Below are 14,599 nucleotides of genomic sequence, written 5' to 3' on the forward strand. Positions count from 1 at the left end.
CTCCGCAGCTGCTTTCTCCATCCCGCTATGGCTGTCAGCACGGGGTCCTTTGTCCGACGAGGTAGGCATCTGTCACCCCGTTGACTCTATGCCCTGCTGTTGTGTGTGCTCTTCATAGAAACCAACAGCAACTACGGACGGAGCCCCGTGTTCGGTGATGAGCCCGCTTGCAGCCCACCTTTCCTTCTTGGTGCTGATGCCATGAATTTGGTATGCAATTGGGTTCATCTACTTCAGATCGATTGTGATTTTAGAGATTGCCTTTGTAATTTACTTGTCATAAACATAAACACATTTTTTTGTGATTTCAAAGCCATAACTCTGAAAGGGAAGACAGGGAGAGGGAAACCATGATAAATATAGTGTATGTTTTTTAAAATGTACATTAATCAGAGTCTCACTTTCACCCCATCTGCCGTACTCTGTAACCCAGGGTTATCATTTTCGTTCATTTTGGCTTATATTACTAGTGTTTTTCTTAGTTTTTGCAAATATAATTAAATGTATGTATTTGTGCAGCTATTTATCACTATACATATACATATATAAAATATTTAAGAATGCAAGGCTATCAGGGCCGGAGGAAACATTATATCTAAAAATGTCAGTCTGTCAGGGCTGGCGAATGGCTCAGGGCTTCAGAGTTCTGGTTGCACAGGGAGAGAAGATGGCTGACAACTGAACTGTCGTTTATATCCGCTGGAGAGGGAAAATCGGTGTCCTCCAGTGGAGTGAGAATGGATATATCAGCACTCCAGGGCAGGCCTCATGCTCAGGAAGAGTTGGCCAATGTATAATGGACTCCACAGTTTTTTTTTCCCCCCCGTGCTTTAATAGTTTGGTGGTTTGTTTTGTTTTTTTCTTTTTGGGTGGTGGTTTGTTTTCTTGGCTTTGGGTGTTTTTCATTGTTGTTGCTGTTGTTGTACTGGGTTTTTGTTTGGTTTTTTAAAATGAACTGAAAGTTGGGTGGGTAGGGAGGAAAGGGATCTGGAGAGACTTGGGGGAGGGGAAGAGTATGATCAAAATATATTTAACTTTAAAAATTGTTTTAAATAATAGAAGTTATAATAAAAAAGAAGTAAAAAAAGAAAGTGCCTTTAGGAATGAGATTTTTAAGTCTTCTTCAGTAGTAAGGGGCCAGCTAATCTTTTGCTTTACAGAGAACATTTCTGCATGGGACAGGAATGCTTTTGGCATAATGTCATTCCATGATCAGCAGGAGCCCCAAAAGCCATCCTATGATGTCATAGCTGCCAGACTGACCAGCTTTATGACGTCATCTCTTCCTCTCATCCGTGTAGGAATACTGAAGCTCCAAGGAAAGCGGCAGAGCCCAAAGCCGTTTGGATGTGAAGACTTTGTAGGTGACGTCAAGTGTGCAGGAGATGGCAGAGGCATCTTCAGAGACTCTGGATGTTTCCCCTCATGAGGTGTCGACTGATTCAGAGAGCTCCTCCAGCCACCCTTTGTGTGATGACGACACAGGTCAGAGGGACTCGGACTTATGGGCTATTATAGAGGAAAGTGCATTTCAGGTTCTGGCTCAGCGCTTCTTGATAAAGAGGCCGCCTCACACCCTCTGTGCCTCAGAGCCAGATGAAGACAGTAATTTATTCTCCATGACCTTTCCCAGAAAGCTTTGGAAGATAGTGGGAAGTGACAAATTTAAGTCTATTTGGTGGGATGAAGCTGGGACTTATATAGTGATCAACGAAGAACTCTTTAAGAAGGAAGTGTTGGAAAGAAAGGCCCCCTTCAGAATATTTGAAACGGATAGCATGAAAAGTTTGGTTCGACAGCTGAATCTGTACGGATTTAGGAAAATGAGACAAAATTTCCAGAGATCTGCTTCTCTCCCTGACTTCCTGGCTGAAGAAAAAGGAGTCTCTGCCTCATGTAAGTTACAGTTCTATCAGAATCCAAACTTTCTGCGTGATTGCCCCCACCTTATGGAAAGAATGAAAAGGAGAATCGGGATAAAGACTGCTTCTCGTGGGGCTGCTCCAGCACTCCCAGATTTTAAGAATAAACGCTTCAGTCCAGACTTGGACAACATGGATGACCACAGTCTGGGTGTAGCTGTCCAAACCAGCGAAAGGAAACTATTGTCCGGCCCTAGCATTTCAAATGTGTATCTGAGACAGAAGCCTTCTACTGCCCAAGGAGGTTCTGATACAATGGATGGGATCAGAAGGGACTTTTCTCTTGCAACATCAAGCTCCTTTCGAACACCTGAAGAAATTCTAACACGTCGCCCTGCTCCCTTAAATGAGGTGTCCCCTCTCCATGTGGACCCACAGAGAATCTACACCCAGGCAAATGACAACACTATGAATTTCATTATAACCTCTATTGCTCAGAACCACAGGGATGTGTCTCATTTGTGGAACAGTTGTATTGAAATGCAGGCAGAACCTTCTCCTTTTCGACCCGGGTATCCTCATTTTTCATCCAGTTCATCTACTTACTCTGACTCAAAACCAATCGGTGAACCCAAGTTACCAATATACAAGGAAAGGGTAGCATCCGCTACCTTGGCATCCACATCGAACCATCATCCACCGTCATGATACTGTCAGCTTTCTCATTACCAACACTCTGCTTGGTTGTTTATGAAAACATTCAGCATAGCAGAGATTAGAATTCAAGTTGACAGTCACTTGGAGTGCACCTGACATCATCAAAATAGAACAATAAAATTCTATGTGCACCTTAAAAAAAAAACAAGGAGTACTGGCTGGTCTTCTAGAGCTCCGGAGTTTGATTCTCAGCATCCACATGGCAGCTAGAAACTCTTTGTAACTCAGTTCCAGGTTACCCAGTACCCTCTACTGGCCTCCATGGTCAGTACATGCATGTGATGTGTAGACATACATGCAGGCAAAACATATTCACTCACATAAAATGAAATACTTAAAGAATATGTGTGTGTGTGTGTGTGTGTGTGTGTACAAGTAAATGTTGGAAACTCTGTGCAAATATATCTGTATATATATGTAGATAATACATATATATAAACACACAAACATATAATGCATATTAAATGTGATATATTTACATATGTACACATAGACACACAGAAATAAGTTTTTAGATATTGATTCTTTTCACTTTGCAAAATGCCAGAACATTACCCATCTTAGCATATAGTCTCTTTCATTTTTCTTTTATAAATGCACAGATGTAGTTCAGTTGGCTTTGGTCAGTGGGCCTAAAGGCAATTTTTAATATTTTTCTGTTGTAGAGAGTACTGCAGTAAATGCACTTGTAGTCTTGATTTTTTTTCTTTTGGCTTTGAGTAATTTAAAGTCTTAAACTTTGGGGTTCTATTTCCTGAATATTCTCCCTTTTCTGGGGAGGAAGAATAATCACATTCATTTCATGAAGAACTTGGGACTATCATATTTAGTCTAAATTTACATCTCAACTTTTAGGTGGTCTCCATTTATAACATTTCCTTATATTAAAATCATATAGGGTGGGGGTCATACATAACATGTGGCTTTTCTATAGTCCACAAATTTGGAGTATTGTATAGTGTATTTGTGGTTCATTATGCTCATTCTTATCTGTAATCTTCTCCTAATCATCTATCTTTATGAGTCAAAGTGGACGTTGCCAAGCATTCTCTTGAATATTAATTGAGAAAATACTGAGGAAATGTCTCTGTACACGGTGCTGTGCAGGGTGTAAAGCTGTGAGTACTGTCTCCCGTGGTGTATGTGGGGTTAGTCATGTTCCCTAGGCTAAGGTGCTTTGCGATTTTGGAAATCAGGATTTTTATCTGAAAAAATCGGGGCCATAATTCCTCCTTCGATTGCTTCCTGGGACTCCTGGAAGAAGCAACCACAGTGATGAATGAGAAATAGCTTGCTAAAATATAAAGAGCCATAAAATCTATAGAATAGTTATTGTTATGGTTGTAGTATATGCTCTTAAGTGTTTTGCTATTATCTCCCCCAACAGACTCAGCTGTCTGAAAAGCTTGAGTGGAGTCATTGTTCCTTTGATATTTCCTCAAAGCAGCTGCTGCAGAAAAACAGGCATGGGATTTATGAGACATTTTTGTTTTACTGAGTCACATACCAAGGACCTCAAACTCAAATTTCTATGGAGGCTCCACAGAGAACATAATCAGTAAGGTCACGGCAAAAAGTAGGAAGCAATTATAGCCAAACTAGAGACTGGGTTCCAAGTCTAAAGGTGTTCAAATTAGAGTTCACAAATATCACTGTAAAGTGAACTGGTCGTGGAGAAAGGTTGCATTCAGCAGTCTGTATGCTCACTGTGGAGATGGGATTTGTACCAAGGTTCTGTTTGGGAAAGGAACCTCTTCCTCCTTCATAACCTGGACAACCTGAGTGATGTGGGTATTGACAACCACAGTCAAATCAACACTGTAATAATCACTAAAGGTAAAAACAATGGCAGAAAGAGTTGTGGTATGCTACTCCAAACTCTATAAGGCTGTAGGTTATGTTTAGTAGTAAATGTGTGGTTATGGGACTCACACAATAAATCCTGTGTTTTCACTAGTGAAATATAGAGGAAGCTATATCCCTCTAGCCTGTCTCAGACACGCCCTTTGTAAGCACTTTATTATGTGACACATGCTTTATCTATGAGCACCCCAGGGTCGGAAGTTATTGTGCTGCTGCTGCTTTGTACAAAAAATTGATTTTTTTTCATTAATTCATATTTGAGACAGGATCTTACTATGTGGGACTGGGCATTCTGGAATCTGCTATGTAGATTAGATGGGACTCTAGCTCACAGAGATGCGCCTGCCCCTGCCTCCCGAGTGCTGGGATTAGAGGCGTGCGCCTATGCACCTGTCTGCTTCCCAGTCACTTTCATCTTGTAGATACCATCAAGCATACTTGGTCAGCCTTCATAGTTTGCCAGGCTCTTGAGCTATCCAGCACCAAGTCTGTCACTGACTTCTAGAAGAGTGTTCCAGCTCTTTTGTTACTCAGATCCTCGGTTCTAATTGTTCAGTTAGCATTGTCTGTAATTCCTTATTCTTCCTTGTCTTTCTAACTTACTATTCCCTTACTGTGTTTCACCTTGTAACCTACCTCAGAACCTTGTTGGAAAAAGCTGAGGTATGAGTGGTAGAAATCCCCAAGTATGTGCCTCTGAGAGAAGCGAGTTCTCCGTTCCCCTTGTGATTTCCAGCAGAGCTGTGCAAACAGCCATCTCACATGATCTTTCTGTAAGTCATTGAACTAAAAGCTGTGTTTTTTAAATTCTTTGGTCTTTGGCAAGCTTTACTTGATTTTCCCTACACATTTTTTGAAATAATAAAATAATAATAAAAAGTTTCCTTTAAATGACTTGAAGTTTGGGAGGAATGTGGTGGGGGAAGCCATACCCGCCCTAAGGATTCCACAAGGTTGATTGACTGACTAAGGCCTCATGATCCTGGAGAGCAGGAATGCTGTTGATCCAGTGTCGAATTATTGGAGACTGTTGGACCATTCAGTTCCCACATGTGACTGACCTAGCATCCATGCAGCTATCAGTCAAACCTTTTGCCATGTGTCAACAGACTGTTATCTTCCACCAACCCAGAAGCTAAGAATGTCATCAGACAGCATCCGAGACCTAGAGAGGTGACCCCCACTTTGCTGTAACCCATCTATCTGACGTCCCTCCAGTGTTTCTGAAAAGCAACTTGACTTACGGCTCTGTTCTGTTCTGTAAGTGCAAAGGCTTCAGGCAATGCTCGCCATATTGGACCATGCTGTTGGGAGCAATTTGGGTCTGTGTTCCTAGGCCTTCTGTGGTCACTCAAGTTTGAGTTGGAGCAATCTGAATCTGTGTTCCTAGGCCATGGTCATGTATGTTTAGGTTGAGAATGAATGCTCTCGTAATTTCTTTGAGTTGAGAGGTGTTTTACATCAACTGATTCAAATGTTCTTCACTCATTTCTTATCTCTTTCTGTTGGCTCGTCATTATAGTCATCATACGTTAGATTTTTTTTTTTTCTGGTTACATATTCTGCTAATGAGTTGCAAATGAAAGTGATTGGGGCAAGTTTTTTTTTTTTTCTTTTCGAGACAAAGTTTCTCTGTGGGACAGCTCTGGATCTCCTGGAGCCCCCCTTGTAGACCAGGCTGGCCTCCAACTCACTGAGATCCGCCTGCCTCTGCCTCCCAAGTGCTGGGGGTTAAAGGCGTGCGCCACCACTGCCAGGCACTGATCTACTTTTGAGACACCCTTCAGTGTACTTTCGATTTGTTGTCAGCTAAAAATACTTAAATGTTTTCTGAATTCTCCAGGTTATCTGGCTGTTGATCACTGTTAGTTTGTATTCTGCCACGGAGAGTTTAGAATACTTTCCTATCCAAACAGCCTTGACCATCCTAAGCGATACAAAAGCAACCCACAACAAACTGAAGATTAGAGTCCTGTGCCGCACGTCAATTACTCAGCTTCCTGCTGAGTCGTAGAGAGGGGACAGGGTTCTAAAAACAGAGCAAATCTGAACAGAGTTTGGAACTTGCCTGGGGACTCAAAAGAAAAATAATACAAATCATTTAAAATGAGAAATACTATCTGTCAGAGAAAGAACTCTCTACCTGATCATTTCACAGCTCAACTTTGCTCACACTGAAACCAGGAAACAACAACAAAATTGCTCCGTGTGACAACTTGAATATCTGGATAATATGTTTACACACTTTTCATCAGTCCTGCATTTTTGACACTTCCTATAGTTTGGAGTGAATGAGAATCCAGAGGGAAATAATGAATGGCTTCAGCCCTCATTCGTGTTGACTCAAAAGGCAGTTTTTACGTTTTCAGAGACTGAAGGCTGTCATTTGGAGCTATTGCTCAAGGATAAAGATATCCCACCAGGCAAAAGAGAAGTTCATGTTTTTGAGACATCTCTTCAATTTCCAGTTTGCAGGTGGACTGGAGGAGGCAGAGGGTTTCAATGTCTGGGTGATATCTCTCACCCAGGGCCCCACACTCCTCCATGCTCAGCAGTGAGCGGGACTCTCAAAGGAGCCAACTGCCTACTCACCGTTCTGGCGTTGCTGAGACATTTTGGAAGAAAGCACTGAGAAGCCACTGCATCACCCCTGGAGAGGAGTGACTTTCATCTGATAGGTCTCTGTTTCCCGGGGTTCTGGGCTGGATGTTACTTTCCAAGATCTGGCCTTGGAAAAATATGATTTCTTTTGATTTTTTTCCTCAGGAAGATAAATGCCAACCGGTACTACAAATGGTAGCACGTACCAACTCGGGTGTGGCTTAGGTAGACCAAGATGGGAGATGAAGACAGGTTTCTAGACGTCAAAAGCGCTCATGCCTCATTAGAGCTGTTTACAAAGTTTGACAGTGATCCCCCCCCCCTTTGCAGCTTGATATCAAAATCCTAGTTTCATGCCTATAGGCAAGTCTGCTGCTGCTCTGGTTCACTCCCAACCCCCAGACTCTGGCGTTCTCATGGGAATGTTAGGGTCTTTTAAAAGGTAAGAAAGATGGAGAATTTAATGCACTACTCTACTGTTCTCATGCCTTACAAACTATGACTGTATCATCCTATAAACTGAGAGATTTTCTTCTCAGTGTTGAAATAGAGATGATACTCCCACTAGCAGTTTTAAAATATTTAAGATTGCAAGCAAAATCTTTCTAGCTGGTTACAAAACAAACAACAAGCAAATAGTTCCTGCCAACTTACCTTGTTTTCCACTTCATGTCTATATGATGAATTAATTTAATTCTCTCTGTATGCATTAAGCATATACATCACACAGTATTTCCTGTTGACTAAATTTCACAAAAAGTACAGAGCTATACAAAAGTGTTAATTACAGCGTTGCTTATAATTAAAACAGTTAATAGAAGGCATCTGTGTTATAAAAATAAGAATGGGATTGGTAATGTTCCGTAGAGCTATGTGAAGTAAAAATATATACTCAGTAAAGTTATGTATCTCAGAAGGAGATTATAGGAGTGGGTATCTTCATAGCATGGAGAGCTGCTAACCTCACCTCCAGGGTTCAATCTCTAGCAGTGGAAAAAAAAATAGAGGAAACTATGTTTGTCTGATGAAAATGTGATCAAATATACTACTAAAAATTTGATTAAAATTTAGAAGATATATTTTATCCTAGATCTTTTTAAAAGTCAGAATAACTTACATCTGCTTTTTGATGTCTTCACTTACATGTTTTGCAGGCATCCCAGGTACCAGGGCCCTTGTTCCAGGAAATGAGTCTTCCTGCAGTGCCTTCCATCTCAGTAAACAGCTCCATTCCTTCTGGATGAGTCACCTAAGGGTCAACTTTGCACCCGAGGCTCACTGGTCCTCCATCTCACTTAGGGCCAACTTCTGCTTCCAAAGCAGATTTCCAAACAGACTGGAAATGCCTGCCTCTGCCTCTGAACGTCTGCAGTCGGTGAGGTCCTCATCACCTCTTAGTCTCCGGCACTGCCTTTGTGTCTTAGGTTTGGTTGTTTCTCCCTTAGAAGTTAGGGAGGGCTTCTCAAACCTTCAACGACTTTCTGTTACTTGGAGGCAAGCTCAGTTTGACGGCCGCCATATTCCTGGGTTACAGAGACATTGGGAGGCTGGTTCCTAGCCCTGTCCAGTCTCATGCTGTGCCCTCTCCTTTTTCCTTCCTCTTTCTAACTTCTCTTCCAGTTTCTTGACTCAGGGTTGTTTTACAGTCTGTGATCTCTTATTGGAATGCTCCTCTGCTTTTCATACTCCATTTCGATTCTTTCTTTAGATGTTGGTGGAACTTTCTCCCTCCCTCTCTCTGTAATCACATTTTAGCACTACTCACACCGTTGGTCACTCCTATGAGAATGGTTGCTTCCTGCAGACTGGATTCTGTCGTGCGCACGGCTCTATCTGATCAACACAATTCCTGGCCCGCGCAGAAGCACAGTACTATGCACCATGGAGAAGGCCACATGATGACGTAACTGTATCATTTCAATATTAAAATATTTGCAAGTTGGCTATCCTTAAGCTATACCATAGTTGACTTTTTCTAAGTTTCTTTCTCCATGTTGGCCTAGATAATTACTTGGAAATAAACAAGTATTTTCTTTATTCTTTTATTCTGTAGAAAAATGATAAAGTAATTTTACATTTAGGTTGACAGCAAAAAAATTAATAGGAATTTTAATAAAAGTGCAATGTTAACAGCCCACAACTTTTGAAATGTGAGGCATGCTGGGCTACATGGTCTTTCATTGTGATCCATAGGAATTTAAAGGTATTAAACTAGCTGCAGGCATACTCTCTATTATTCTCTAATGGTAATAGAACATATTGAGAATTATAAGTTAAAATTGCATGTGAATACTATAGAGCTCAGACAAAACATGTTCCCCATTTCAGGAAAAGTGGAATTAAATTTTGATCATAGCATGTACATCAGATGTGAGTAAAATAATATCTGATATTTTGAGATAAATGGGGTTGTATATAATAGAATAAGTAACATTTTGAATTGTGTCAATGAAAGTTGAGGTTATAATGATCCATTTGATACATAGAGAATACTAGCAACTTTATAAAGAAATTTAACTGTCAAAAATTTAAAGCTTATTCTTTCAAGCTTTCAATTTCTCTAGACATAGAGTTTGTGTCTATTTTAGTGGCTATCATCCCACATACTTTTAATATTGTCTGTATTTCTGTAAAAAGACTTTAGAATATGATGTATATACGAGCATCAAAAGGTCACAACTAGGAAATATCTGTCAGTGTTGAAGATTAATGTATAAGACAACACCTTTTTGAATTCTTGACTTATACAGAACTTGGGAGACTGGTCCCTGCCCCAGCCTCACATTATACTCACTACTTTTGTTCTCTCTCTCTTGGGCACTACTAGCACATTGAATCATTATGGTGCTTGGAGCTTAAGAAAAATTTAGAGTGCAACAAACTGATGGGAAAGTTGCTTTACATGCCTGAGACCTGTCTTCACTACTCCATGCACACTTGTGCCGGCACACACACACACACACACACACACACACACACACACATGCACACACACACACAAAGAGAGAGAGAGAGACAGAGACAGAGACAGAGAGACACACAGAGACAGAGACACACAGAGAGAGAAAGCAAATTTTACTCTGTATTGCTTCATGATTTATATCAACATTTCTCTCTGTGGGGCAGACATTGACTATGACTTCTGTCCTTCTCAATATAAATGATTTACAGCACTCATCAAACATTTTGATTTTTAAAAAATATCAAGAATAGTTTTCTTAATAATAATTTTTTAAATAATTTAATTCACTTTAATACGTGATTTAGAATTACCGACTGGGCTTGGCGGTAAAATACAGATAGTTCCCATTCTCAAAGCTTTTGACTGAGGAACTCCAAGACGGAGCTGAGAATACTTTCAGGATGATGATGATGATGCATGTCTTTGTCTTCATACAAAAGATTTAAAACTAATATGACATATGTGCATTTGTTTAGGCTAAATGGATATTTGGCTCATTATTCGATATTAAAAGGAAACATAGGACTTTTTCTACTATATTTGTATATCCTTAATTAGCAATGAAGTTGAATGTTTCCTGAAGCTATTGGTAATCTTTGTCTTTATCTGCAAATGGATTTTGATAGGCAAATGGATTTGTTAACCTTAGGAATAGAACTTACTTGTACTTAGCAGCGATATGTATTTAATTTCTAAGCATTATCGAGTAGATCCATGTTTCTCATTGAAAGGCCACCTGAAAATAGCCCATGAGAACAGCAGCAAAAGAAAAAGGAGTCTCGATCTCTCTAAAATACACTCAGAAAAAGAACTCACCCATGTGCAGCTCTGTGCTGAATGTCACATAAGATAGAGATGAACTCACACCATGCTATGCTTAATGATCTCAGCAGATAAGAATAACCACTCCACAACAGCAGTTCTGGACCCTTGGGACAGGTGAACTCCTTGTATGGAGGGAAAGGACCTTTGTTGGCAGGACTGGGCTCAGGGTCTTACTATGCTGAGAGTATTATGTATGGTCTAGGTGGGCTCCAAATTCAACCACAATATCTTTATCTGAGATAGGGGAAAAAGAGGTTCTGGATACAGGTGGAGGTGGCCATAGGATTATGGAAGTAGATCGGGTGATGTGGACATAAGAAGGAATGTTCCAGACACTGGAAACTGAACTGGGTTCTCCCCCAAAGCTGCTGGATGAGGGACACCTTCATTTCAGTCCAGTGACAATGATCTAGAATTTCTGGCTTTAGGAACTATGAGATATTAAATCTCTCTTCTTTTAACTGGCACGGTTGTGTTAATTGGTTAGGTTAAAATTTTCTGATCCAGACACTTCACTTTGTAGTATCCTAAAATTTCCCAATGAGTTTTCAAGATCAACAGATACATTATTTAAATGATTCATTTTAAAGGTAAACATTTTTTTTAAGTTAAAAAAATGCTATCACAAAAATGACTAAATCTCTAAAATGGACTCCTTTTTGGAAGAGGAGGCAGAAAGATTGTAAGAGCCAGAGGCAGTGGATTACTACAAAGGAGCACCAGTTTCCATGTACAATAGGGCCAATGCACATATGAACTTAGGGAGCTTCCGACAGCCTGAGCAAGACCTAAACCAGATGAAACTTCAGCATGAAGAGGGAAGGAGAGTACAGATGTCCATCCAGAGCTGAGAAGCTATTGGTAGTCCATAGCATCCAGGTGAAGAAGAGTTAGCTTTCTTTAAAGGTACGACTACAGGCTAGCCTCACACCCTCCAGTGATGGTCACACCGGAAGAGAATACAGGGCAACATTAATGGGATCTGATGGTTTTTGAATAATAAATGAGGAGGCAAAGTTGGGTAGGCATGAAATGGAGGGAGTGGATATGGGAGGCAATCAGGGAGGGGATGAGTGCAATCAAATTACAACATATGAAATCCCCAAGGAATTAATAAAAATTAACCCTTTAAAGTTTATTAAAACCCAATCTTTCAAAATTTCAGAATAGGCTGTATTGAAACTATCACCAATGAACTTCATAGCAAAAGGTTTCTAAAACGAAGTGAATTTTTTTGATACCTCTAATTGGATTTCTAATTTTCATTACTTTTCTAAAGCAGTTTAATGTTAAGTGTTCCTATAGTCAGGGTTATAGAATACTCAAGAAATGAAGACTCATAAAATAGGCAAGTCAACTATAATAATCTAAAATGTTATAACATATAAAAGGGGGAATTGTTAATGACAAGTTGATGATTATAAAATCAGACAAGCATGTGATGAATTAATTTGCTTGTTTCATTATTAATGAAAAATTTGTCAACTGACCTTAAAAAATGTTGTTCTTTAAAGTAATATTCTAGGCCATCTAGAGACTTTTTCTTGACATTGTATGTATCTTACAGATCCAATGGGCTTGTTCTACTTATTAAATTAAAAACCTTTTATTTGAAAACAATTCTATATTGAGAGGAAGATAAAAAGAAGTTATAAATTAATGTATTTCTCTTTAAAGTTCCTTTTGCATTTGTTTGTTGAAGACATAGAAATGAAATTGAGTTAAGAATCTTTTATCTAGCTTTGTTTAGATAATTGTGACACATACAAATACAATTTTATTTCTCTTTCTTATTCAATACAAACATCTTATTTCATCTTCATTTACCATTTTTTTCTATATTTTTTCTTGGTATCAGAGGAGGGGATCTTCAGTATTCCATGTTAAGTGAGATGTTAGACTGATGTTCTCTTGAAAACTCTCTCTAGGGAATGGAGCAATTGCTCTATTACTAAATATGGCAATTTCTGTTATGAATGGATATAAAATTTTATCAGATATTTTATTCACAGTTAATGTGATCGTATTTTTTAAAATATTGTACCTTCACACAGAGGGATGTTTCTCTTTTATTTATTTATTTTAATGTTCATTGGTGTTTTTGCCATGGGTGTTGGGTCCTCTGAAACTGGCATTACAGACAGTTGTGAGCTGCCAAGTGGGTGCTGGGAATTGAACCCAGGTCCTCTGGAACAGCAGTCAATACTCTGAACCTCTGAGCCATCTCTCCAGTCCCAATCATATGTTTTTTCTTAAGCTTATTAATTACTAATAAAGGAGTGTTTGACTGTTTAAATATTGAACCTTCCCTGCACCTAGAACAAGTTCTACTTATAGCATACAATTACTTTTATTCATTGCTGGGTTTAGCTTACTAGTACTTTATTTGGGATTATTGCATTGTAAAATTTATTACAGATACTAATCTGTCTTTTTATGCATTATCGCTTTTGGGATCAATGTGACATTAGTGTCATAAATCAAGCTAAAGGTCATTTTTCCTGTCCTGTCCTCTGGAGAAGGTTCTTTAAAATGGTGTTCATTCCTTGATTCTTTGGCAACAATCTCCTGAGACCACCTGTATCTTAAATCTCTCTGGTTTTGAGTTCCCTAATTATCCATTTAATAAGTATAGGGCTGATCAGACTATTCATTTGCCTTGACTGAAGTACAATAGTTTGATGGTTTTGTAGCCTCCAGGCCATTTCTCCTAAGTTCCTTGACAGGAAGGTTGTTTGCTCTACTGTCCTGTTCCACCCTCTGCCACTGTCCCCTTTCTTCTGACCTTGATTTGCGCCTCATTGTCTTTGCCATGGGGCTTTTGAGAGGATCCTCGATGAGACACATTTCTGGAAGACTCTGGTTCGGTTTCAATGGTTTCTGTCTTCCTGTTTCTCAGCTCCATGGATTTCTGTTCTTACCTGTATATTCCTGATGCCGCTCATGTCCCGCCGTTCTTATTTCTTCAGTTAGGAACTATAATTTGAGGGCTATCCTGTATCCATTAGCGCTGCAAATTCTCTCTCACCACTGCCTCCTTGACTACGACATACACGTGGCGTTGTGTGTTCACTTCCATCCAATGCCATTCTGAGATTTCTGCCTTGACTAATGGAAGAATATTTAAGTGCTTAATGTTAACTAGCAAATATTTGAAGTTTTTCTTTTCAATTCTATCAGAAGAAAAGGGAAAACAAAACATGATATGGAGGCCGTTGCTAACACATCACTTTAGAAATCAATTGTAAGAACTGTAAACACAAGTTTTCCAGTGGATTTTGTACTTTTACAGCTGCTCTTTGATAACACAAGAGAAAAATTAATCCTTTATAGCCGCTGATTATCTGGTTTATGGCTTATTAAACATGTCAATTCAAGCCATTTTAATGCCTTGCATATTAAGTTGTCCTTGAAAAAATACATTGTCTATGTTTTAAAAAGACTGTTCAAAAATACTTTTTGTAAGTTGAATAATAATGCAGTTCATAATTAAAGCAAATATTAGTCTTTCAGGAAATATAAACCCCAGAGAGTTGGTTATAATTGTTTTTATAGACATGAAGATGAAAATAAATTTATATTGCCAGTTTTATGAGCCCAGGAATCAAGGTGAAGATTTACAAGTGGGTAAATCCTTCATGTTATCAGTGTTCTTGGTTAACATTTCAACTGTGTGTAGGAGATCAGCCTTTGGATAGCATCTATTATAGGTAGATAGATAATCAAGAGTGGGCTAATTAATAATGACCGAATGCTCTACTGAGCAAGT

General features: G+C 39.2%; 1 protein-coding gene across 1 annotated transcript; it reads left to right on the top strand.

Moving 5' to 3' along the window:
• The first annotated feature begins 1,284 nt into the window (after positions 1 to 1,284).
• LOC102927994 (heat shock transcription factor, Y-linked-like) lies at positions 1,285 to 2,727 on the top strand. The gene has a single exon (XM_006974896.4). It carries the CDS (start codon positions 1,386 to 1,388, stop codon positions 2,568 to 2,570), a length of 1,185 nt encoding a protein of 394 aa, XP_006974958.2. The 5' UTR covers positions 1,285 to 1,385; the 3' UTR covers positions 2,571 to 2,727.
• The last annotated feature ends 11,872 nt before the right edge of the window (positions 2,728 to 14,599 follow it).

Source organism: Peromyscus maniculatus, chromosome 13 (assembly GCF_049852395.1).
Source record: "Peromyscus maniculatus bairdii isolate BWxNUB_F1_BW_parent chromosome 13, HU_Pman_BW_mat_3.1, whole genome shotgun sequence".
Lineage (NCBI taxonomy): Eukaryota > Metazoa > Chordata > Mammalia > Rodentia > Cricetidae > Peromyscus > Peromyscus maniculatus.